This window comes from Phalacrocorax aristotelis, chromosome 1, assembly GCF_949628215.1.
Source record: "Phalacrocorax aristotelis chromosome 1, bGulAri2.1, whole genome shotgun sequence".
Classification (NCBI taxonomy): Eukaryota; Metazoa; Chordata; class Aves; order Suliformes; family Phalacrocoracidae; genus Phalacrocorax; species Phalacrocorax aristotelis.
Window position 1 is genome coordinate 137578150 of NC_134276.1, and position 25311 is coordinate 137603460.

The window sequence follows — 25311 nt, forward strand, 5'->3', positions numbered from 1 at the left end:
TTTTCTTCATGATAGTCTAGGTCCAATACCTTCTGCTTTGATGTAGTATATTGTCTACTTTTTGCTTTGCAGGATTGGCGGCAGGCTAGAGGACCTTTGCAGGAGCTGATGAATAAGGTTCTCCTATTTGGGTGAAAACTTGCCTTTAATGCTGGGAAATTACTCAATAATCATAAATGGTCTTCACTTTTGCAGTACTACAGCAGTGGGATTCTGGGGAGATGGGTCTACACCATATATTTAAATGGTATTATTGGGTCTTTAAGATGCTGTTCATCTTGTCTTCTTTCTATCAAGCAAAAGTTTCTGCAGTTCTCTAACTCTCAGTTGCCCAGTGAGAATTCTCAATTCCCCTCTGACCAAGTGAAGAAAGCTTCGCACCTAATGTCCCTAAGATTGGTTTAATTTTTGTAAGAGTCTTTTTTTTTTTTTTTTTTAGTAAACTTTATCACTGCACTATACCACATTGCCTATTTGGACTATGAGGCAGTTACTGGCCTGTTACAGAGGTTCTTACAAATCCTTTAAAAATGATGCATGACTGAAGAGCTTTTTTAGGATTCCTTGCTATGGCAACAGGCTGTTTTATGCTTCTAGCATTTATAGTGCATAAGAATGTTTTTCTTAAAAGAAACAGCCAGGCTCTTACTCCAAGAGAGCTGCTCCTTCTCCTTTTGCCTGCACGTCTCAGTAAATGAGCTTGAGAAGACAGGAAGAGCAGTCTCTTTAACTGAATAAAAGGACAATCTCAGATTGCTCATCAGACTCTCTTAAACTGTCACCAGGGATTAAATGCATAAGCTCTCCACTGATTTTGAAGAATTTTGCCCATAGCCCCCAAGAAATTAGAAACTTCAACTTTAAAATGAAATCTAAAATCATACAAATGCTCAAAGTTTTTATGCAACGTCTTTGAATTGCTAAAAATGTCTAGGAGCTTCACAAATCTAAATCTGACCCTTGTTTTAATGTTGTAATTCTGAATGACCAAGATCATCTGCATTCATGTATTCCTCTTATGCACTGTAATTTTGTTACTTAGTCATCTGCTGGGAAGGCCTAATATCTAGCCCCTGATCATTCATATTATCAAAAGTCCTCTTTTTCTTACAGGATGGAAAAATGAAATACTGGCAACCCTCTGTTGTAAGCAATAAGCTATGCTCTTTATCTCATTATTCTACAATAATTATTGCAATGTAACTGGAATAATTTTCCTCAAAAGCCATTCAAAATAGCCAGGACCTCTTGTCCTTGTCACTGTGTATGACTTACTTTCGTAAGTGCTGCTTTGCTGCTGGAATGCCAGCCATGTCCTCATTTAGCAAGTACTTCTTAGCACCTAGGCAGTAGCTTTCAATGTATTCTGACCAGTGCAGCTGACGAACATCAAAGTTGTATAACTGGGATTTAAAGACAAAAAGCAGATATTAAATGCCAGAGTTCAAAACATGTTCACTTTAAGCATCAATTCTTCATTGACCTCCATTCCTGACAAGGCCCTCCCTCTGAAGTTCTTAAAGCCTCCAAGTTTCCAAGATGACATGGGCGCTAACAGAATATATTTCACAGCTGCCAATTAACGTCTTACCCACCTGAGAATTTGGGCAAAGCAAGCAGAAATTTAGTGCTAGCTGGCAGAAAATAAAGATAAGTTTGTATTTCAGGTGGCAATTTCTACATAAATACATGTATTCATACACACACATACAAACACACACACACAAAATTGTGGAAGAAAACTGGCATTCCACTCAGGTAAATGGTGTCAGATGAAAACCTCCATGCAGTTTTTAAAGTGTCACTAGAATTATGTGTAAATAAATGAATTGGACACTGAGTCAACAGGTGCCTCTGCAGCAGTATTACTCTGCTGTGCTGCATTTTCTCTCAGCAGCTAGATCGACCAAAGTCCAAGAAATGGGTTACTCTGGTGTTTGGCATTAAAAAATCTCATTGCAGAGCTCATCACCCCAGTTAATTTCAAATGTGTATACTGGAAAAATTGTTAGCAAGCTCTCAGGTGGCTGTCTGTCTATTAGAGCAAAGAAAGTATTTGTAAAAAGGAAGAGTTTTTGTTGTAGAGATTTTTTAAAAAATAAATGAGTGAAGTGAATGGCATTTCTTATTTACAGGGTCTTAAAAGGGAAGATACTCAGAAAAATACCTTCCTTTCACCCCCCTGCCAATCCAGGCCATTTGCTTTGGTACAAGAGCTTTGGTATCAGACCAGCAATAACTTGAGCAGAGAGGGCTTAGCTAACTCTGTCAAATATGGGGGTTAGCTACCATGCAGATCCTGGTGTGTTTGTCAGGTATGTATAGATGTGTGCTGCCCACAATATGAGAGCTGCCCATAAACTATCTAGCCTGAATACTGCCCACAGTGCAGCACTGGCAACACTGGATGCAGTGCATCTCACTAAGTTCTCATGGTAAGCCTACAACTCTGTTTAGCTTGCACTAAGTCCTTGATGCTGCAATTTTTTGTTTATCTGCCTCAGAACTAGCTGCTCTCATACCACTTAGGTTCCCTCTATATCTGCTGTAGTCACAGCAGTGCCACTGCCCTTATAATTTGCTGCATGCGCTCCCTCTGAAGACCGGGGAAGAAAACTCTTGATTCTACTACTGGGAGTCTGTGCAAGAATTTCATGACAGGATTGAGACCAGTGGGATGTGAATGCCTAAGTACCTCTTTGCAAGGAGATACTGACCAAAGGTGCATTCAAGCTTATCACAAATCTACTCTTTGTATTCCTTCAGTTACAATCCCATTCTTAAGAAGTAGTATTTCAAACCTAGAAAGACTACAGCAGAGCTTGACATCCTGCAGAGTAATTGCTTTCTGGGGGACTTATATCAAACAGGAACTTTTTTCATATTGTTCAAGGTAAGACACTATGTGTTAAGTAAGTTTCCCTGTGCAGTGCCCGTTAAAACCAATGTGGATGAAAATGTCAAAATGTTCCAAGTAATTCCCATCTAGATCACCCACCAAAAGCTACAGACTGCCGTAAGAGATGAGGGAGAAAGTGATGTTGTAAAGGAGCTTCCTACTTTTCCAAGAGCAAGACACTTAGAAAATTAGGCTGAGAAGATATTGGGAATGCTGCACAGAGTGATTAATTAATTACAGTCAAACTCCCCATAGGATGTACCTTTGCATTACTATTGATACTGTCTTTCTGGGGCCCCTGTACAGCACATTAGATAACATGGTCATATGATCCCATGAAAGGGGATGCCTGAAATTCTCAGGGCCCAGAGCTGTGATGTGAAAACTAGAATTGACCTTTCCTTCTTAGAAAGAGACATATCATGTGTCCATCAAAAAAGGAATGCCCTTAGCTTTCCTATTCACTGAGTATTCCACTCTATGTAGCCAACCACATGGAAGGTAGTAAAGTGCATACGATGCCTTTAACTCCTCCAACTCAAAGGGCTGAGTACAGCTGGATGACTGAGGATATAAAGTTATGTTCCCTTTGTACAGTCCATTTTGTCTGTGGAAACAAATCTAGATTGTTTACAGGCCAAATAGAAACCTGAAAACAAAAGGCAGAGAGGTGCCATGTTAGCTTGAAAGACTGCAGTGATTGACCTGTCTCAGAAGAAAAAGCAATACACCTCAGGAGAAAACATTCTCCTATAATAAATGGAAGGTTCCTGATAAGTTATTTAATAAAACAAGGAGGAAATAGGTTATTTCAAGTTAAAGTCAATTCCAATCATCTAGGCAGATGTCATTTATAAGCTGAACAGTACACCAAAAATAAATGCTGTAGATGAACAAAATTGGAGTTTAGCAATCCATATTCAGGACTTTCTTACCTTTTTGTCCTCTGTGTTAAGTTGACTCATTAACATATTCATATTATCTGAAGACCAATCCCAGGACTGAGTGGAGAAATACTGCAGGAGCATCATAGACTTGTGCAGTCGATTGATGATCTTCATCATTCTGAAACAGAGGAAGAATGTCAGAGGTGGATAGGAAGTCTGACCTTATGCAAAAGCTGTCCATTTGCTCTGTAGGTGTTTTCACCAATCTAGATGAATAGGCATTGCAATGCCTCATGAGCACTGTGCTGGTGCTCACCCAGCTGAGAACTTGCTCAGCAAGTCTAACTGTTCCAGCTGAGTCTTGAGCCTACAGCTACCCAGCTTTTATTGTTGGCTGGAACATGGGTGCAAACATGCACTTCCCAGGGCAGGACTGAGGCCTAACTCACTGGCCTGAACTAACAAGGGCTGGAGGCCATATCTACATCGTGTACCACGAGAGGTGAAAAGCCCATGTGAAATAGTATAAAGTCTGCACAGCAGATTGCAAAACCAAAAAGGTACATTGCTTGCCTCCTATGGTGGGTACTTCTCTTTCTACCACACAAATGCCCTTCTGTTCTCTGAGCTGGCTCCCGAACCAAGGCTCTGATTTTTGGAGTTAGCTCCAGTACGGAGGTGACTGCATCTGCAGCATGGACAGACTTTGAAGCCAATTGCTCAACTTCAATTTTCAGATAGAATCATAGAATGGTTTGGGTTGGAAGAGGCTTTTAAATATCATCTAGTCCAACCCCCCTGCCATGGGCAGGGACACCTTCCACTAGATCACGTTGCTGAAAGCCTCATCCAGCCTGGCCATGAACACTTCCAGGGAGGGTGCAGGTGCATCCACAGCTTCTCTGGGCAACCTGTTCCAGTGTCTCATCACCTTCACAGTAAAGAGTTTCTTCATAATTTCTTTTAAATCTACCCTCTTTCAGTTTACAACTGTTACCCCTCATCCTATCACTATACTCCCTGATAAAGAGTCCCTCCCCATCTTTCCTGTAGGCCCCCTTTAAGTACTGGAAGACCATTATATGGTCTCCCTGGAGCCTTCTCCAGGCCAAACAATCCCAACTCTCTCAGCCTGTCCTCACAGGGGAGGTGCTTCAGCCCCCTGATCATCTTTGTGACCCTCCTCTGGACCCACCTGTGCAGGTCCATGTGTTTCTTATGTTGGGGGACCCCACAGCTGGATGCAGTACTCCAGGTGGGGTCTCACAAGAGTGGAGCAGAGTGGGAGAATCACTTCCCTCGACCTGCTGGCCATGCTGCTTCTGATGCAGCCCAGGGTACGGTTGGCTTTCTGGGCTGCGAGCGCACATCGCTGGCTCACGTTCAGTTTTTCATCCACCAACATGCCCAAGTCCTTCACCACAGGGCTGCATCCATGTTTGGGCTTACCCTGGCCCAGGTACAGGACCCTACACTTGGCCTTCATGAGGTATGCATAGGCCCACCTCTCTAGCCTGTCAAGGTCCCTCTGAATGGCATCCCTTTCCTCTAGAGTATCAAGACACCACTCAGCTTGGTGGCATGCTGTTCATGTCTTTGGGCTTCTTTGATCTCTCTCTAAAAAGAAAAAAATTTTGATTTTCTTAAAGGCCATTCCTTTCCCTGTATAATGTAGCGGCAGTTTGGAGTGGTTTTTGTGTCCTTCCTGATACAGGAAGGGTCTGATAGCATGGACTCCTGGTGGGTGACCTTGAAAATCATTGAACTCCATAAGCTTTTTTTTTTTTTTTTTTGGGGGGGTCAATGGGGAACTGTTTGAACATCTTCCTGGAGCATGAGTAGTCTGGTAAAGATAAAAGCTGCTTCAGGAGCACTGCTGCTTAACAGGGACTTTGGAAATGTAGGTTCAGGTCTCTCATGTGTCTTGGCCTTTTTTTATTATTAGTTTTTTATATAAAAGGGGATGACAGTAATGCTGTCCTACCTTGCAGGTTTATTTTACAGTTGTCCCAATGGTCATGAGTACAAAAGGCCTTTGGGAGGCAGTTGTTTTAAAGTGTGATTTACAGTGCTCAGTCAATTTTGAGAGAACACCACGTTCTCTCAGACTGGATAAGGGCAAGAGAAAGCATTAAAAGGCTGAGTTCTGTGGAAAACAGAGCTGTTTTCATAAGAAAGTTTGAGCTGCCCAGAGGGTAACAAAGTCGCCGTCACAAAGAAAAGGCAGCAGTCTGGGGAAGAATGGTGCCAGGCTAGCCTTTCTCCATGCAGACGTGACCGCCACAACGATAAGCACTAAACACAGCAGAAAAAGATGCATTGCGTACATTCAGAGGAGAACTGCACAGTTTACCCAAATCGAACTGAAGAGCACTAAAACATTACATAGGCACTTCTACTCAGAATTAAAGTGGCTTTCATTTTAGAAGCAAAGCAAACCATCAGATTAAGGGACCCTTCATTCTGAATAATTATGTGCACATTGATTGAATGTAGTTTAGATAAACTACTTTAATATATGGCTAGATTGCAAAGATCTGAAGTTGCCCCTCAAACTGGCTCCCCAAAAGCCATTAATATCTTTAAAGCGCTGAGGGTTAATGGAATCCATTAGAAAAAAAATTATAAAAGAGCTAACTGTGTGTCCCTACTTAGTTTTTCAAAACAGGCCTCCTGTCAACGGAGGCAGAATAAGCTCTGACTGTAGGTCTACACAAAGCAACATATCTGAGTGGCCAAAGTAAGGGTCAAAAACAGAAACGACGCATCTAAAGAGGTATGTATGAAAACCATGGTTCACACTGACTGATTGGGCTCAAATGTTGTGACCACATTCCAAATATTTACTAATTTGGATGAAGGAATGGTCTAGTGAAAAACATCAACTGATGTAGAAACATGCTTTTCTTCAGCCTCTGAGAGGCTATAGCAAAGATTTCATATAGAAAATCTCATTCTCCACTATGGAAGAACTGAGAGGAAAAAAGCAAGTATTAGCTGTCACTGATAGGCTTATTAGCTGCACTTCAGAAATGCATCTTGTCTTCCAGAGAACTGTTTACAGCAATGATTTCTTTATTTGCTCCCATACTGAGCCTTGCATGAGCAGATTCTCAGGTGCGACAGATTGCCCCAAGAGACTACTAATGATATAAAACGCATTATTTTCTAAGTCATAGATGGATGTGCAGCAATAACAGGAAGCCATTTAGGGCAGTTTTGCTAGATATCTGGCAATTTATGTGAAATGAGCTAACACTTAAAGTAATCTTCTCAGGAAAGGCAGTATATAAAGGTCTAAAGCTGAAGGACATTACTCTTGTACTACCCTTTGGTAGATGGGGTACTGCATGTGATAACTACAGGAGGAACTACAACTGAGTTCCACTGAACTACCCTGCACTTCAAATTACTGAAGGTCATAGGCTGGTCCTGGATAAACTGTAGACTTGCAAAACCATAGCCAGTTCCCAGATAACCTACTCCATATGGTAACTCATCACTTTATGATGAGTTGAGTATGGATACAGTAGAGAACTGAAGCCTGACTTTGGTCCTGGCAAAGACCTTGGTCCTTTCTGCTTGCAAATCTGGCATAGGGTCATGGAGAGAATTCAAGAAGCTGCCATGAGGATGGCTTCTACTTCAATAGATTGGAGTGCACGTGGGAAGCAATTTCTCTCTGTAGCAGAATGTCAGAGAGAAATCAGAGCAATACATGAGCCAGGGATTTCCCTGCAAACAGCTGAAGTCAGCTTTCTAACTAGCAGAGGGGCACAGAGCGGCTGACATCAACACAGTGCTGGCATACCGCTCTTGTGTTGCACAATAAATTCTACTCTGTGGTGGCAGGGAGTAAAAGAGGACGTTGGCTGAGTTACGTTATTTACACCAGGACTCCTTCCACATGGGACACGTGTGCCTGTGTTCCTCCAAGACGTGACGCTGCCAAGGCTCAAATACCAATTGTAATGGTAAACTGTGCTCGTAAATACAATTCAAAATTTATTCATACTCAGAAACATCCTAGATTTCAGGGTGCTGAGCCAGTGCTTGCAACTGCTAATTATACATCTTTTTTATGGGGAAAAAATATATTGGAATGTTCTAAACCTTGCCAGTCCCAAGTCCTTATGCAAGCTTGAGTCTTTATTCATGACAGAGGCAATCACATCAGAAAGCTGCAATGTTGGAAATCTTGCTGTGCAGAGTACAACGTAACTACCAGTCCTCCTCTTCTGGCTTGGGAACCTCTGAATTGTGTAAAGCTGAGTTTAAAAGATGTGCCGTCTCCTGCGTACGGGAAAGGGTGGGAACCCTCGGCTATGCTTAGCTACGGCCATGCAGTTCCTTTTCTTTTTGAGGAATCTCCTCAAGACAAGGCTTGGAGATGGGAAGAAGACCAGGGGCTCCAGGCTGGGGCAGCCAATTCTCAGAACTTGTTAGAGATCCACTCTCTGTAACAGTGGCAGGAATGCAAAAGGCTGAGGGCCTCCGGTTTCTTACCTGGGCTTTCTCCCTGTGAGCCTCATGTACAGGTCGTAGAGTATGGCTGGTGCCTTGTGACTGACAGTTATCCAGTACTGGTTTATCAAGTAGTTGGATGTCAAGTGAGTGTTCGGTGTTCGGAAGGCCTGCTCCAGTGGGTTCCTTTTGAATGTGGACATGACATACTGCTCTGTAAGGGAACAGGCATTTTACTTAAAATCAGGTACTTAATTTCAGTTGAGTTGGGCACAACCATACCAACATGCTGCAGTAAAACCCAAGTTATGGTGCTTAACATGTTTAACCTACAGTTCTGTAAAATATGTAATCGGGTTGGACAAGATCATCTCATGGTCCCTTCTGGCATTAAAATTGATGACTCCATCTATTGCCTGTTTGAAACATAATCTGACTTAATAGCAGCAGACAAAAACATCCTTATCAGAACGCCAAAACGTAATGGAGGAAAAGCAGGCACTTGTAGCCTGAAACGCTTCACACCAGGGAACAGCAGTTCTGCTTTCACCTGCAGTAGATGTAGAAAAAATTGATAAGTGTCAACATATCTTCAGATCACTGAAAGCAAACTTTGATCTACTAGCATAAAACAAAAATGACATTTCTAATTTCTAATGACATTTTCAAAAGTGTTGGTGTTAATACTTACACACATAGGGTGCTGCTTCTAGAAAGCCTTCATTATATTCTTTTGAACCACATCTGACCCACAAAGCCAAACACCTCAGCCTGTTTTCAGAGGAGTTCTGGATGCACTACAGCAGCAAATAGTCTTGCATTCTCAACTTGAAAACTAATGGTAGGGTAGTAATCTTTCATTCCCTTTGTATGTTAGGGCACAAAATATGTTGGGCCTGATTCTGAGCTCTCGCAGTGGCACAGTGCCACAGAAGTGGCATCTAGATGTGCGTATCTGGGGCGTTTGCATATTGCAGGGGCTTAATAGAACTACAGTAGTTGAATATAAGACTAACATCCTAGGGACTGATAAACAGATGGTGCTCCTATTCCTGAGCACCAGTGAGCTCAACAGAGAATATGTGGGCTTTTTTTACTTTTTTAAAAATGAATTTGAGAGTTACAACATCAATCTGTGCTTGTATTATAGTTTACTCTCTAAGCTTATGTTACAAATAGAAAATCAGATGAGAATTTACAAGTCACAAGAAACATCCAGATCATCCTTAGATAAGCAGATTCCAATCATAATATTCAGAGAGTTCCCTCATGTATCTGCAGTCAGCTCATTACTGCACTTCAAAGTAGTGATTTTTGCTGTACTCGTTCTAAGTAACAACAACTAGAGGAGAGTCGCTGGCCACTTAGCTGCTAAGTTTAGACAATGAAGATTTAAAAAATAATACTATTTAGTTTTAGTGAAAGTTTGTTGTTAATTTTTGTGTCCTGTATACTGCAAGTTTAATGGCTGAAGACCAGTTGTCCTGAAACTCATCTTGCATCTGAATAACTAGAACTGACTGCCATCCCTTCTGTTTCACGTAGCCACACTGCAATGATCTGGTAATCCTGTGGTCATCCTGTGGACTGCGGTATGGAAATCTTATCCTTTGCAGTGTATTCTCTCACTGACATAAATGAAAGTTGCAAGCAGCAAAACTGTTGCTATATAATCAGAAGTGAAATTTTCTAAAAGAAGAATTTCCTTCTGTCTTTTCTCTCTAAACCCCACAGGTTTCTGCCTCAAGCCCCAGCTCTGCAACAGCGCATAAGAACATGGATTAGTTTTTAAAGAAAGAGAGAATTTATTTACTCTTGTAGCTGCGCTCACCACGTACAGCACATGGAGCAATCTGACGGGGAGAGGACTGGGCGGGCAGGGGAGAGGCTGCCTCCATGCTGCGAGCAACCACTAAGAGCTTTGATACCACGAACGCACTGAGCGCACACATCTGGAGGAGAGCATTTGTGGAGGTGAAGCACACCATCAGCCATGCTGCCAGCCCCGGAGGGGGATCCACGCAGGGTGCTGATAAATATGTCAACAGCTGTGGCAGCTGAGGAGAAGCTACACTTCCCAGTGGCAGATTTACGACCCTGATTGCCACCTGTCCCAGCTGTGCTGGCAGAGCTGTACATATGCATGCTCTGACAAAATGTCAAGGATTAGCAAAACTCCTATTTAAACTTTCCCTTGTAGTTGTGCCTGGCAAGGAGGGCTCCCTGCAGCAGTTTTACTGAAGATTCAGAAGGGTATTTATTCCTGGCAGAGGAGTGGCAATAAACAGTTTGGGATGGGCTACTGGGAAGGAAGTTACTGTCCTGGTCCAGCTCTTGGCAGTTTGTGTCTGGTTAAGCAGTGCATGAAGAGTTTCTTTCCTCTGTGTTAGCAGCGCGACCATTTACTACGATTATACTGTGACAAAATCCTAGGTAGCTTAAATATAGAGAGATCTACTACCAGTTTGGAGAGAGCTGTGTATCTGTGCCCACCCTAGCAGCTCATGGATTGGGAGAGCAATCCCATAACTCTGCTGCTTCTCCCTGTAAGGAAGTTTCTCCAAGAGACACTTTAAATCCAAGGTTACTTACAAACCCTCATCTGCTTATCAATATTTAAGTTTATTTAGTTTCATTTGGTCACTTAATTTTCTGATGGTCACCTATCAGTTTCACTGGGAACCACTGACATTCTAGAATTGCGACAGTTTTGATATTGTCTGTATCACGCATTTATGGCTCTGTTTATTCAAATCCCGTTGTTAATATACCGCAAACCTAGTTTTCAGCTATAAACTGGTTGAGAAGGTTTCCCTTTGGAAACATGTTAAAGACATTACTGCCTTTCTTTTCTATTTGCATTTTTGGCGCCTTTGGTCAGGGTAGCAAGAAAGAAGTAATCCGTAAGTGAAAAATGGAGCCCTTGTCATTTCAGATCATTGGCCACACACCAAATTCACATGAATCAGCAACACCCTTATCTTGGTTACTTAAAGCTTGCAGAGGAAGATGCAGCTGTAGTAAAGCAGCTGCAGTGTTATGCTGTGATATTACTTGGTGCAAGAAGCACATATGTCAAGAGCAGAAGAGATACCTGCTGAAAACTCAAGAAAAATTCTGGAAGTTAGGGATGAAAGCAGTTTTGGTTTAAAATACACATACAAAGGAAGTGAGACCAACCTGAGAGACTTACTGGAAGTCAGAATAACATCAGTTTTGTGTAACTTGGAACAGGTAATGCTATGGGCATTTTCTTTACAAACCTTCCTTACCCTGGCTTGTACCGACTCAGCACGATTGCACTATCTCCTAATTTCTGGAAAGCGTTCTACTTCTCAAGTGTGGCAAGTCTCTTATATAAGCTATAAGAGTTTGCTTTGGAGAGAGAGAGAAAGAATCAGACAGACAGACGGGTCAGGCAAGCAGAGAATCCCAAACAGAAACACATCACCTCCAGGAGCTACTGAAACGACTGAGCAGATGGGTGGTCTTTCCCTCTGATCACAGCAGCGAATTCTACAACTCAAACGCTGATTTAGCAGGGGGAGAATGAGACACCGGTCTCACCTAGGTAGACTGTCAAGGATAAATTGAAATGAAATTCTCCCATGCTGGACATAATTTTAAAGCCTGTGTTGAGATTTAGTTTTGAGCAGAAATTGCAAACTGTACTTCACAAAGTCAGACTAGCAAGACTTACACTGCAGCCAAGCAGAATGCTTCTTCAGATTAATACTCAAGCTGTCTGACCACATTTTGGTAATAGCAGGAAAAATAACAGCAGTAATGGAAGACAATAAGAAAAAAATCCTAAGGCATAGCATTATTTGGAGAAGAAATAAATCAGTCAAGGTTTCTTTTAACACTAGACATTTGCCTGTATCGGGAGATTGGTAGAATAAACTGGCCTGCAGTAGCAGTTTAAGCATAAGCTCTTAACTAGACTCATATATTTTTCAAATCATTCTCTTCTAGTTTCTCTTTCTCCTCCCTTCCTCCCTCCAAGCTCATCACCTTTGTACTAAAAATGTTCCCATCTCAGTCACTTCTGTTGCCTACCCAGGGCATCTTCAGCCCACTCCTGTCTTAATTTCCCTGTTTGATCTTTCTCTCCCTTCCTCCTCTTCCCCTGAAAAAACCCTACTCCTGTGTTTGCCTGTCCTTCCTACAGCTGGTCCCAGTGTAAGTCTCTAACCAGGTAGCCCAGGTCCTCCTGTCTGCAAACCCCGTGTTTGATTTGCACTAAAAACTCAGTCTCATGCCAGATGACCCCCATTCCCTGCCCCCTGCTTTTTTCTCATCAGCTTCCAGTCTCTCTCCCACAACCCTTCACTTTAATGAGCAGTTACAGACCCTGTGCCAGTCTGGCCTCCCCAGACTCCTTCAACAGACTCTCTTTCCCTCTCCTGATCCCATGTCTCCTGTATGTTTGCATCAAACAGCTGCTTTCATGCTCCAGAAAAAGAAAAATTCTGAAAAAGCTGAAAAACCACTGGAGGTAGAGACCTGGCTTCAACTATTTCAACCTGAAAGGTTGGCAGAGCTAAACACAGAAACAGGCTTTTGAAAAGAGAAGGTGACAATTTGAGTAGCAGAAGCTGCCCCACTGCGAGGGAGGGAACTGGTGGGTGAAGTTGTCATTCTGTGCAGGGGATGGACTACTCAGTGGCAGCCCTTATTTGAGAGAGATGATGGCTCTGAAAGGCCTGTTGGAAGCGCCTGCCATGAGACTGGCAGCCTAGAAGCCAAATACCAGTGAGTAGACAAAGTAAGTAACATGAATGGGCTGAGAAAGCCTGTCAAACATATAAAGAAGATTTTAGATTGTATGTATTTACCAAAAAGAAATTGGTAGAAGACTGAATTGAGAATTCAAACTGGATGGCTCAGCCATAACAATCTAACGTGATAAACCTTTCCCAAACTCCTTTCTTAAACCATGCAACATCTTTAAGGGGAAAATTTTGCTCTTTGATACTGCATCCTAATTCTTTTTCATGAATCTATACCTAATACCCTCTGCAGCCTTCTGCTCTCAGGAAAACTGTGGGTACAACATGTGGTAGAAATGGCTCCACAGTGTCACCCAAGGAGAAAATTTTGCCTTCAGTCCCATCACGCAGCCAAACTGCTTCTGCTGCACTCAGATGATTTAATTGCTAAATCCACAGTTATGAGCAAAGTAACAGAATAAGATCAGTTACAATGCATTAAGACATTGCTGTTTTCATCAGTAAAATTACACTGAAAATGGGTGAAGAAAGGCAGACCTCAGGCAGTAATGCTATGGTAGCTGTTGCCTAAAATAGCAGCCTGGGAAAAGGTTTGCATTTACTCCTGTGAAAAAGCCACAGAAGATCTGAATTTACGTGTTATGAAGATTGGTTACATTCTCCAACAATCATCTATGAAGCCTCACTTCTTCTCTCAGACTGTGACAAACCACAATGTTAGATTTCTCATAAAAAATATGTCAGGAGCGTGGTGTGATTTTTTCTCTACTCAGCCAGTTGCTGAAACCTCTCCCCTGCTAGATCACTTGATCAAATCTCATGGTAGGACATTAGTAGGATTTTCAGGCGAGCCTGGTTCTGAAAATGCAATTATGGTCTGATTCTCTGCTGACACAGATTGCCACTTAAATAATGCAAAGACAAATGCAAAGCAAAGGCTGAGAGGTGCAACACCACAGTAGCGATTTGCCAGCATCCTGTATTTAAAGCACAAAGATATGAATTAATGTATAACAGAAGGTGAATCAGGCCCTGTACATCTGTCCATGAATGTACTGACTGTATGTAGTATTTCTGCCGCTTGGCTTCAGTAAGGGTGTCAGGATTTGTCTCCCTTTCTTTCACCTCTGCCTTGGAAGCATATCCGCTTCAAGAAAAGTCAGCCACGAAAATAATTTGAATTCTTCCACTGACAAAATTCATGATCAAAAGGCAAACTGTCCTTGAAGCCCACCTGTCATTTCAAGGTTTGACTTCTCAAGTCTACACCATTTATTTCTGTTTAGAAATTTCTTCACGGACAGAGGAAGAAAGGCTGCTCTGCTTCCTTAATACACTAGTTTTCTGTATTCTGAAAGTTAGAGCTTCCTTTCTAAAAATACAAGACTCACTATCAAGGTTCCCCAAGTGATTCTGAAGCACAAAAAGAACCCCAAACTCAGCAACCCCAGCAATCAGAAGAAGATGTCCTGTTAGAGCTACACAGAGCACCTTCTCATAGAATTAAGCGACTCGTTCTCTATTCCTTTTTCAACCACTTTAAAACCTCAGTGCAGCAAAGCATGTACTTTGCTGGGTTGTTCTATGATTATGCCCACAGTGAAAACTGAATAGACGCTTTCCTGAGCTGAATGCCCAGCACCAGGAGCTGTTGCTCACAGGACCCTCACCGGCTGTCATTCAGCTTCCCACCTGCAGTTTGAACGGCAGACGCTGAATGACACCTAAATATAGGAAACCACCTTTTCAAAGCCTGACCGAGGAATGCTATTAATGTTTGACATATTCTAGGTCTAAATTAGACCTTACCCATTTCTCCCCAGAAGAAAGGGTTGATTCCGCCTGTTGTGCAGTTGTACACCAACATGTTTTTTGGTCTGGAAAAGAGAAAGAAGTATTATTTTAAGGTGTGAAGGAAAGCACCCAAAACTTTATTAATGGAGCATGAAATCTAACAGCCCAAGAAACAGTATCATCAGCTCATAAAAATTGCAGAAGAGCTCATTTTTCATGAATATGAAAATATAGTATAAAACATGAAGTTTTAATAAGATTCAGTCAGATTCTAGAGAGCATATGAAGTTGATAGAGACAGATGGGTTTTAAGAAAAATCATCCATACATCACGTATCAAAAATTATAAAAACAATACAGAAAGCATGCATACTGACAAATTTATCTTTTTTTTTAATAGTTTCTCTTAGTATCCTGTAAATAATTGGTCCAAGCCAACCTCAGGGACACACTGTGTATTTTGCAATCATTTACTTAATGGATATGATTTGTGTTACTTTTAAACTCCATTTGTCAGGCTGGTGATTACAAATCAATCCATTTCAACAAAATTCTCATATTAATAACAAATAAAGCTTGGTTGTTATTTGTGCATGGAACTAAACATAGATCATACTGGTTTTATTTCTTCCTTTGATACAAAGGAAGGATTAGTCAAACAGCCTCTTTGATCTAAGCCTGACTTGCCAAGGGTGCAAGTGATGCCATCAATACAGGATTTCTTCTTACTCTGCATTAGCAGTTGGAACCATCTTCCAAAATACTAAAAGAAGAAGAACTGGCCTTCAACGGGATAGCAGCTTGGCTGGAAGATACAGCATCTCAGTGCTCCTAGGGTGGCTGTGGTGCTCAGAGACTTTCTCCACTGGAGGAGGCTGCCTGTAAGGAACTTTTCTTTTTAAAACTCCTATGACTGAAGAGACCAGGAGCTAGAACCCCTAAACCTGGGATAGGAAACCTTGCACGATAATACTTGAAAACTACATTTGGACACTGCACAGTTTTAATGGTCCTTTTTTTTAATAATGCTTTGAAATCATGGCATTTGATGGTGTATTAACATTATTACTAATCCCTAGCAGACTTCTAGGGATGGTTAGGACTAATAGAAACATATCAAGCTCCAAATTCATGATCTTGTGTAACTCTTAATTACTGAGTAGAAGCCTGATAGAGTGTTAAACAAAATGCACAGTAGCACTTAATGTGTGGAAAATCTGCATTATGGAAATCAATACAGAAACTCGCTAAGGGCTAAATCCATCATATATGCCCATATAGAAAACCTGAGCCACATACACAGCCTGTTGCAAACTGCACTGAAGTGAAAGCACAGGCTTCCACTTACTCCAGTGGGTCAGGCCCATTAAACACCAATGAAGAGGATTTCTCCATTTTCCCAGCTTCCAGTGAAGGGTGTCTCCCTGTTCATTTTTTCCCATTCTCCGGCCTCCAGCTGAGTTGGTGACCTTGGTAGAGTGCAGAGTTTTGCAGAGCCTCTACACCACGTAATGAAGATTGCAATTCTCTGCTAAGTTTTCAAATCTGATTTCCCTCAGTAATGTCACCTGCCCTGAAGGATACTGACTTTCTAATGAGATGATTTGGAAAAAAAAAAATAAAATTTAAACCATACACGCTATTCTTCAAGACAGCACCTAAACCCAAAACTCTCTCAGAGAAATTAAATTTACAGCTAGACAAAGCTGTAAATCAAGTTCTGCAATTGCTCCTTTAGCCTAATAATTATTTGTGTGGGAACCAGATTAAAAGCATGTATCTTTAGCAAATGAAGTTAGAAAAAATGGCACTTCTCTTCCTTTGGAGGGGGACAAAATGATGAGAAAAATAAATATGAAGAGCTGGTGACCTGCCCTTTTTAATCCTTTTAGGATCCCTGTATTCAGGTTGCTGTATGCAGCTCTTAGCTACCCTCAGCTCAGAAGGCTTATTCTGTCTTTCAAAATAAAATATTTCTGCCTTTTGTTTGCCCAGTATTGATTTCTCAGAGTTGCATAAACCTCCAGAATAATTCATGTGGTTTACTCTGTAGCACTTCCTAACTAATGATTAAAGGTCAGAGTCAGAGGTTCACAGGAAAAGATCTTAAAACCTTAATGTCACTTATACATACCCTTCTCAACGGGATTTTTTTTAGATCATCTCCCCTATCATATCAGCCCATAATATATTTATATTGTGCAGTGACTTCCAAGGAAACCACACAGAGCATTTTCACCAAGAAAACCGTAGACGCCCCTTGAAAAGTCACCCACTTTAGCTGCCTAAGAAAGGAGGCCCAAAAAACGGCTGCTGCAAAGTGGCAGTAAAGCCCTTGGACTTCAGAAAAGTGACTTCTGAGAGAGAGAATTGTCAGCTGAGCTTATGTGGTACAGAGAAACAGATCCCACCTGTAGCTTTAGAGGCTTCCTAATTCTAAAGCCTGCCTTTATTGCTTTTGCTGCACTCTTAGTCCTTGCCAACCCAGGGAAGAAAACATGAACCAGAAAATGAATCAATAAGGCTCTTGCACAGGTTTTCAGTTAGCTTCTGGTTCCTTTTAAAGTCGTGGTGCAGGCACTAAATGCCCAAGTCCAGCAGGAACAGGAGTGCCTTCCTACCTGTGCACAGCAGTGTACCACCCGGCCGCAAGGGTGAGGTTGATGGCGACGTCTACTGGAATCATATCTGCCACCGCTTCGTTGTTGGCGATGACAGTCCGCAGAATCCCTTTGCCTGCCTGTGGGACAAAGGGAAACAGTTACTGATGTAAGGCCATGGCAAGATTTCATCAGTTTGGATTGAGGACAGGTCTTCACGTTAGGAATTTTCAAGCCTGGCACTTACTGCAGAAGATTACTTGGTTTCTGTGAAAACAAAGATGGATCTCATGTGGATCCCACTGTTCTGCATTTCCAGAGGATGTCTAAAACATGCTGTGTATAACAAAAAAAGCTGTGACTCTTAGTTAATTCAATATGAAATAAAGACCTCAAAAAAGAAACATATCTGAGTTTACTGCAGTAAAATTCCCTGTGATACTCAGAGTTCCATTTTCTTATGTGACACAGGCAGACAGAGCTTGGAGTGTCCCTCAAAGATAATAGTCACTTTGGAAATGACATTGATAGGCTTTCTGAAAAGTTTACTCCCTTTCCTTCAGATGTGTGCAGACCCTCCTGTTTCCAAAGCTGTGTCTGTTAAGCACAAAGACACAGTCAAGACGTGGCCCCTGCCTTGAAGAGGTCGCCACCCAATGAAACTCAGGAAATGCCTGAGTGAGAATACAAAGTACTGACAACCAAAGAGAAGAGGTAGGCAAGAACAGAAGATTTTCATTTTGCTTTGGTTGGAAGTACATTTGTCAGGGGCCAGGCTCCCCAAAATATATATATATTTAACCTGAATGCTTATCAAGAGGTTTCCCTGATGACCAATTAGTCTTTGGAGGTTCCACAGGAGAGACATGGCTGGAAGATGCTTACATGAACAGATGGCAACAACATGGCAGACTTCATCAGAGAGGACAATTCAGAAATCTAGAAACGTGGAGGTGAAATGGGGAGAAGGAACTTAACCTAGTGTGTCAGGTATGAGGGCTGAACAGAGCCATTAAAAAACGCAGAGCCAAGGTTGCAGACAAGTTATCTAGTATTTAGGAAATAAAATGTGATGAATTTGAGTTTGAAGTAGAAGCTGAGGGCCCAGTGAAAGAGCTGGGACGTTAAACGCGCTAGTGAAACAAGGAAGTAAAAAAGCTCTTGTAATTTAGATCCATGTAAAACCAGACGGAAGGACTCAGTGAAGGGGCAAAGGAACATGCTCTACAGATCCAAGAATATTTAAAAGTCAGGGCAAAGGAAATTTTATAATAAATTTTTTATTTTCTTCCAACCTGAGACTCATATTTCATCATGAAATAGCTTTCCAGTTTTGAAAGATAAAGTTTTACTACAGCAACTAGACAGGAAGTGCCTAGTTGTGCAAAAAAAACTTGACTGAAGTCTGGAGAGAAGAAGGATGTGATAAAACCAGCATTTAATACTTGATATTAACTTGTAAAGCATATGTCTACTGGCAATTGGTAGATTTTCTGGGACACCACATTCCCTATTTGGGAGGTGTTTATCTGGGTTATTTTGTTCTCTTTCTCTCCCCCCTCCTTTCCCCTTCTACAGTCAGATGGTTTTGTTACATTTAGCTTGCAAGTAAGGGAATACCACTTATGACTGATTTAATTTTCATGAGTGTTCATGTCTCATCCTTGGTGCAGCTGGGAGAGGGATCATAGATAGACAGACTCAGAGGCAACCATGTAAGCTTCCCCACATGACTCTGGACATCCTCCTCAAACCCATGGCATGCAGTTAACCTCAGCTGCCCTAAGCGGAACCACCGTTACACTTAGACATTAAAACCTTAACTTGCAACATTGCTATGGGTTGGGGTTGGTTGTTTTGTTTTGTTTTTGTTGGTTGGTAGTTTTTGTTTTGATCAATCAAGCTCAGCTATGAATTTTTCACTGCTGTGAACACATGCCCACAAGAGACCACTGTGTGATCAACTATCACATTTTCATAGGTACACTAAAGACCCTTCTGAGGTCAGGCTTCAAAACTAGGAAGTTTGATGGATGTGCTGCAAACATGCCTATAGTCAGAGCATCTTGTGATGGTCATATGCACATGAATGAATTAATAAAGACTTCAGGTTTAAGTGTTTTAAGTTACTTTTTACATTGGAAATGGTTTGATACTTCCTTTTCAGGTACGGCTTGATTTCTATTTGCAGTTGCTGACATTTTTTCTCTTTAGTGAAACAAAAGCTACCTTAGCTGAAGCCTCCAAAACCATTTGGTGGTCTGAGTCATGTTTCTGGACAGCCTCCCAGCTGAAGCGCTTTGCAGACAGTCACTGTCCAGAATACGAATTAAACCATGATTCTGCCCTACAGCTTCACTGCCTTGAAGGGAGGAAGGTCTTTACATGTAATATGGAACAGCGAGACAAAATGCCTCAATTATAGTCCAGCAGAAATGTAATTAATTTCGTTTTGTTTTTCAATCAACAAAGCTTCTCTCCACAGTGGCTGGAGCAACTGTTGGCGAAAGAAACATAATTAGACTATCAAGAACAACTTGAATTCCCCTATTTCATTAATATTTAAAAGAAATATATCTATTTGTGGAATGAAATGATCAGACTCAAATATTATAGGGGTGACTTAGGAACAAAAAAATTTCTTTGCAAGGTTTGGAGTTCAGATTCTGCCCAGATGACCCCAAAGACCACTGAGCCAAATCTGAGTCTGGGGGTTGTTCTCCATATAGGATGAGCTTGGGTTAGAAGTTGAAAGTGAATATTTTAGTATGGGGGGCACTTTAAGAAAAAACCCAAACCAACCAAACCACAAACACTAAAACACTTTCCTTTTGTTTTTTTTTTCCATCCTTAATTAAGGCTAATAAAGCTACTTGACTAATAAATACACCTTGAAATAGTTGGCCAGGAGTGCTGGTTTTAATCACACAATTTCCAGGTAATAAACTAACATGTAACTGACATGTTCAAGGGTTAATTTTCAAACGACCGAACAAGATTTACCAACTCACCATATCCAAGTACAAGTCCAGCTAAGCTCAGTAGCATCTGGAGATGGTACAAAACAAACACTGTCTGTCAGCACTGGCAATCCCCCTTTGTTTCTCCATGTCACGGAGTCTCTGCTCCTGACTGATGCCAGCCAACACTGCTGCCTGTGGGACCAAAGGCCCATTGGACACAAACATCAATCTCATCTCTACACCCTGCACCTATCGTCATTGCTCTTCGGATCTTCTCTGTTAAGTCACAATATAATTACATATCAAATCGCCATATTTCATTACGGAAGAGCTCAGTGCAGATGACACAAATTTCATTGTCTCTTTATTTCCTGTATTGAAGAACCTCAGAGCTTCAATCCTGAACCAAAAAATACCATCTCTATTTCAAAACTATTTCAGTACAAGTCAAAGTTTTTATATAAAAGGGAAGGGAAATTATTTACTACAGTGACCCTAAAACCTCAAAATCTTTGCTTTCCGTAGTTAATTTGGTGATAAAGATATAGGCTGGCATCTGTGTGTGAAACCTGGCCTAAATGAAACCACTATAAGGTTTGCTGTTGCATTCAACAAGGCTAGAAATATTTGCTTTGAAGAAAGAAAATATTAGTTTCTGGTACAAGTGGCAAAGGATAAGCATATAAAATATATGCAAGCTCCAGTGTAAGTTCCTAAAGCAGTCAGTATTAACAGAAGAGCGATATACAGGCAAAATTTCCAAATATTTAACCATTAGGTGTTTTTTACTTGTTGACAGATTAAAAGAAAAGAAAAAAGGAGGGGGAAAATGCTTCTTAAATGACAAAAGATTGATGGGCATGTGTTTATATGGCTGAAAGCATATGAATTTGGCCTGTGGTTCATAACGTAGTCGCATATGATACATGTATGACAGCAACTTGCTGTAATTTGTTACTTAGGTAATTAGCTTTTTGGAATAAAGAGCAACGCAATGGAAATCTTCCGTGTAACATCTTTCTTGCAAACTAACTCTGGACAAATTTTTATGACAGACATTTTTAATGCTCAAAAGTAAACATAAAAAATCAGAACTCATGGATATCATTACAAAAGCTACATGTCACATGAAAATGTAAGGAGTGGTTCTGTAAAATTAAGGAACTGCAAAACCTTTATTGGAATAACGAAAAGACGTCATGCAAGAACACAGAAAACAGCACGAGATGCTGTGAGTAGAGCAGAGGGAGGCAGTATAAGCTTTATGAGCAGTCAGCAACGAGTAGAAGGCTGCTAGATAATTATTCTAAAGAAACTGTGAGATGAATAGGAGCTAATAACACTTTGTGAACACAAATGATGCACTTGGGGGCTTTTGAATGTCTCTGAAATGTATAACTGGGGTTTCAGATAAAAGCTGGGATATACCTACTAATTTCACTAGTCCTGTGGATTCCGGAAGTAACTGTAGCAGTTTCTATTTATGCTCTACTTTAGGTACAAATGAGCTTTTTTTAACAAGATGATATTTGGATTTTATTCTGCTCTCCTATGATTGTAGACTACTAATCCTTTTATACTCTGCATCAGGCTGATTACAGTAGAGTTTTTACAAAGTAATCGAGTTGGACAAATCATACATAAACAAAAATACCTGCCCATAGCTATACAGCATTATGGATTGACAGACAGACCTAAGGCAATGATTTTAGTTCAGAAAAAAGATATAAGCCAGAAGAAATGGTACACAACTTTACTGTTTTCATAAGTTAAATTGTAATGATTCATATTACAGGGAGTATTTTATACAGTTATTCATTATTTACCTTAGCGGTTTGTTCCTTGCCATTTTGCACAGTAGTTATTTACACCAGTATTAAGCAAAAATATAGCGAATTATCCATATGACTGGCAGAGTCCGAACTGATAGTTACACACATTATTTAGATGTGCTCTGCCCATGGAGAATTCCTGTACAAAGCAATGGCAAACGAGGCCCAGAGTCTTTGTTATTGCAGAGCGGTCACAAACCATAGCAGTGGACTTGGAAGCAATACATATGAAGATAAATGAAAGTATAAGTAATGCTGCCTCGCAGCAGTAACCTGGCCTGTAAAATTAAGTTCTGTTATAAGATTCAAGCTTTGACATCTGTCAATCACCCCTAGTTTCAAGGATGTATCTTTTGCCCTTTCTTTGAAAATTTGGCCAAATTTGTCCAAAACTAAAACCCGCAATTCATGTTTAATGAACCAGCAATACGAATACTCTTTCAGTGTCCTTTTTGGAGCACAGCATAAACAGACAGTCTTCTGGGTCCTACAGGCATACAGATGTATGGCAAATGTATGACATCTTTCTACCACGTTCAGAAAATTGCTATAAACCTTTTTTGCACACAGTTTCTAAGTGGGGCTTTAGAGTAACTTTAGAGTTGTTATTTTAGTAACTCCAGCTCCACTTTAAGGGGAGCTTAAATAGACTAGACATACCGCAACAAATATTCCACTTGTCCCGTTGAAGCTGTCAATCCAACCCTGCAAAAAAGAACAATGATTACTATTTCTTTCAGTTGAAAATAGTAACAGCCATGTTGCTCACATAGGCTTCAAAATGGTGGAAGGGCTACAATGCTGTGGTGTAGACAAAGAAACAACAAGACAAGACAACAGTTAAGACATTTGCCAGCCTATCTGGGACAGCTGCCAGGAAGCTAACCAGGACAAAGTACCTAACTGATTTTAAATAGGGGATGCATTGTATGATACCTCATACTGTCTGCAATTTACCCATCAACAACAGAAACAAATTCTGCTCTTAGGAGCCACTTCTTTCCTATAATAACTTGGCTACAGGAGTAAACTCTGGCTTTAAACACTACAGTGTCTTGGTGCTGTCACACATGGTGAAAACAGTCCATGTGTTACATACCCTCCAACATACAACACACAGATGTCACTGAGAATGATTTGATTACTCCAACTAATTTCTAAGGCAAGGAAGAAAAAAATACCACTCCACTTTTGAATCCCATCTTACTTCAGGTCAGGGAAACTGCCACTTGTGGGAGCTGGAGTTAGGAGCAGTGAAGAGCTGACTGACCTGAGACAGGTTATGACACTTAAGAGAGTTCACCCTGTCTTTCCAAGATGGGGAGCTTGGCCCACAGCCTCATCTATATCTCTGCCATCTATGTCACGCTTCAAGCTGCTTGAAAGCTAAAGGTGACTTTATGTTGCCCTTCCAATTTGGCTGCAATGTTAGGGGATGTTATTCCTACCAGTATATTTAGCTTAGTGAATTATTTCAGTCCAGAAGTACAGCTGCATTTAATTACTGCACGGCTGACATTTGTATCTGCAACAGGCTCATACAAGTGTGAATCCAGTGAATTCAACAACTACCAACATAAGACAAAGGTACTAGGTAACTACACGTGACATTATCAAATGCTTTCAAGGACCACATGAGGCCTAGGGTGCTCATCGGGATCTCATTAACAGGCTGACTGGGCCATGGAAAGACTTGTGACCAACTCTCAGATCTCATGTTTCCCCAGCTAAACACAGAAACTCCCCTGTCTGTCTGAGCACAATCCTCTGTGTGTAAGGCTGTCGGTTGCAGGTCCAACATTTTGTACTATTTTTATCCCAGCTCTTCTTATTATTGCTTAAATGTGTTCTTTTTACTTGCAGGCAAAAGTGTTTCCTAGAGATGCTAAAGAAGACTTGCTGTTCTACTCCAGCACAGGTCGTTCACCTCTTCCATGCACTTTCCTATAAACCTGTTTCTCAAGCAGACACTGCTACAGGTAGAGACAGATTGCTGACAGTACTGCAGCTACAGCTGTATCAATGGGCTCTCCGTAGGGAATTGCTATGTATTCATGCTTACTGGGAAAGGCTCATGCCAGCTAGCTCCCACGATGGATGGCCTGATGATAGCGATGTTCAAGTTTCCTTTCTCTTGCTGTATCAGGTATTCTGACAAGGCTTTGGTGTAGGTGTAAGTATTGGGCCAGTCCCCAAGCAGCTTGGGTGTGATGTCTTGAATGATAGATTCATCCAACCACCTACAGGAAACAAGGAGAACATCATTACCCACCATGCAGAGAGAGAAAAGACTGAGGCAAAAAAGAACAGTGAGACAGGAATTCTCACCTGAAACAAAGGATAAACAAGTCAAAGCCATTTAAGATAAAGCAAGGAGCAACTGGTTTGGATTTATAACAGCTCTTTGGGAGAAAGCTTACTTTTGTCTTCAAAGTGCAAAACATCCCTGGTAAGCTTCATGTTATAATGTCTAGCTCAACTTCAGGTATCTATACAATCTCATTCTAAAGCAATCTTGTGTGCTTTATGCTTCACTGCAATGTAGATATAGCCATGGTCTACAGAGTGATGGAGTTTTCCAACCTAGCACTCTCACTAAGTGGCATTCATCCTTAGCCAACACAGTCCCTATATACTCCCCAGTACATTTCAGGAGATTCTGGGTAACCTTGAGTTACTGAGTCGAGCAGCATTACAAAGGTCTCAAAAGCTAGAACAACGTACCACAGAGATGTTATTCCAGTAGCACAATTTACAATATTAGATGATCCTTCCTACTCGTTTTCCACTGGCTTGTTAACATAGGAAATAAGAAACTGTCAGTGTCAGCTGCTTTAGAAAAAAAAAACACCAAGTATTTTTTTAAGGTATTCAAGTATCTAATCTATCAGAAGCAGTTACATATATACCCTTAAAAAACTGGCCCTTAACACCATGGTGCTGCAGCAAGGGCCTAAGGCTCAAAGGCTCTTCCCTGGCACACTATCAAGACATCACTGGTCCTGCCAGCATCTGGGTCTAAAGGACAGGAACTGGCTGTACTTCCAGAGCCCTTGCACACCACTGCCAACCCCCAACAGGCTTTCAGCAGGCCGTTGTTATACCACAGAATCAAAGATTAACTCCTATAATCCAATTT

The 25311-nt window shown here is 41.2% G+C and overlaps 1 protein-coding gene across 5 annotated transcripts in view; it reads right to left on the bottom strand.

The window, feature by feature from the left end:
* The window catches only part of FAR2 (fatty acyl-CoA reductase 2), a 155440-nt gene that overhangs the window by 5746 nt on the left and 124383 nt on the right, over positions 1-25311 (bottom strand). For all 5 annotated transcript variants that reach the window (XM_075111674.1, XM_075111656.1, XM_075111637.1 and 2 more), the window contains exons 5-11: positions 24235-24412; positions 22833-22877; positions 17399-17517; positions 14793-14860; positions 8293-8464; positions 3835-3964; positions 1276-1403 (exon numbers count right to left, since the gene is read on the bottom strand). In XM_075111674.1, coding sequence (XP_074967775.1) covers positions 1276-1403; positions 3835-3964; positions 8293-8464; positions 14793-14860; positions 17399-17517; positions 22833-22877; positions 24235-24412 — 840 coding nt within the window. The remainder of the gene's footprint in view (positions 1-1275; positions 1404-3834; positions 3965-8292; positions 8465-14792; positions 14861-17398; positions 17518-22832; positions 22878-24234; positions 24413-25311) is intronic.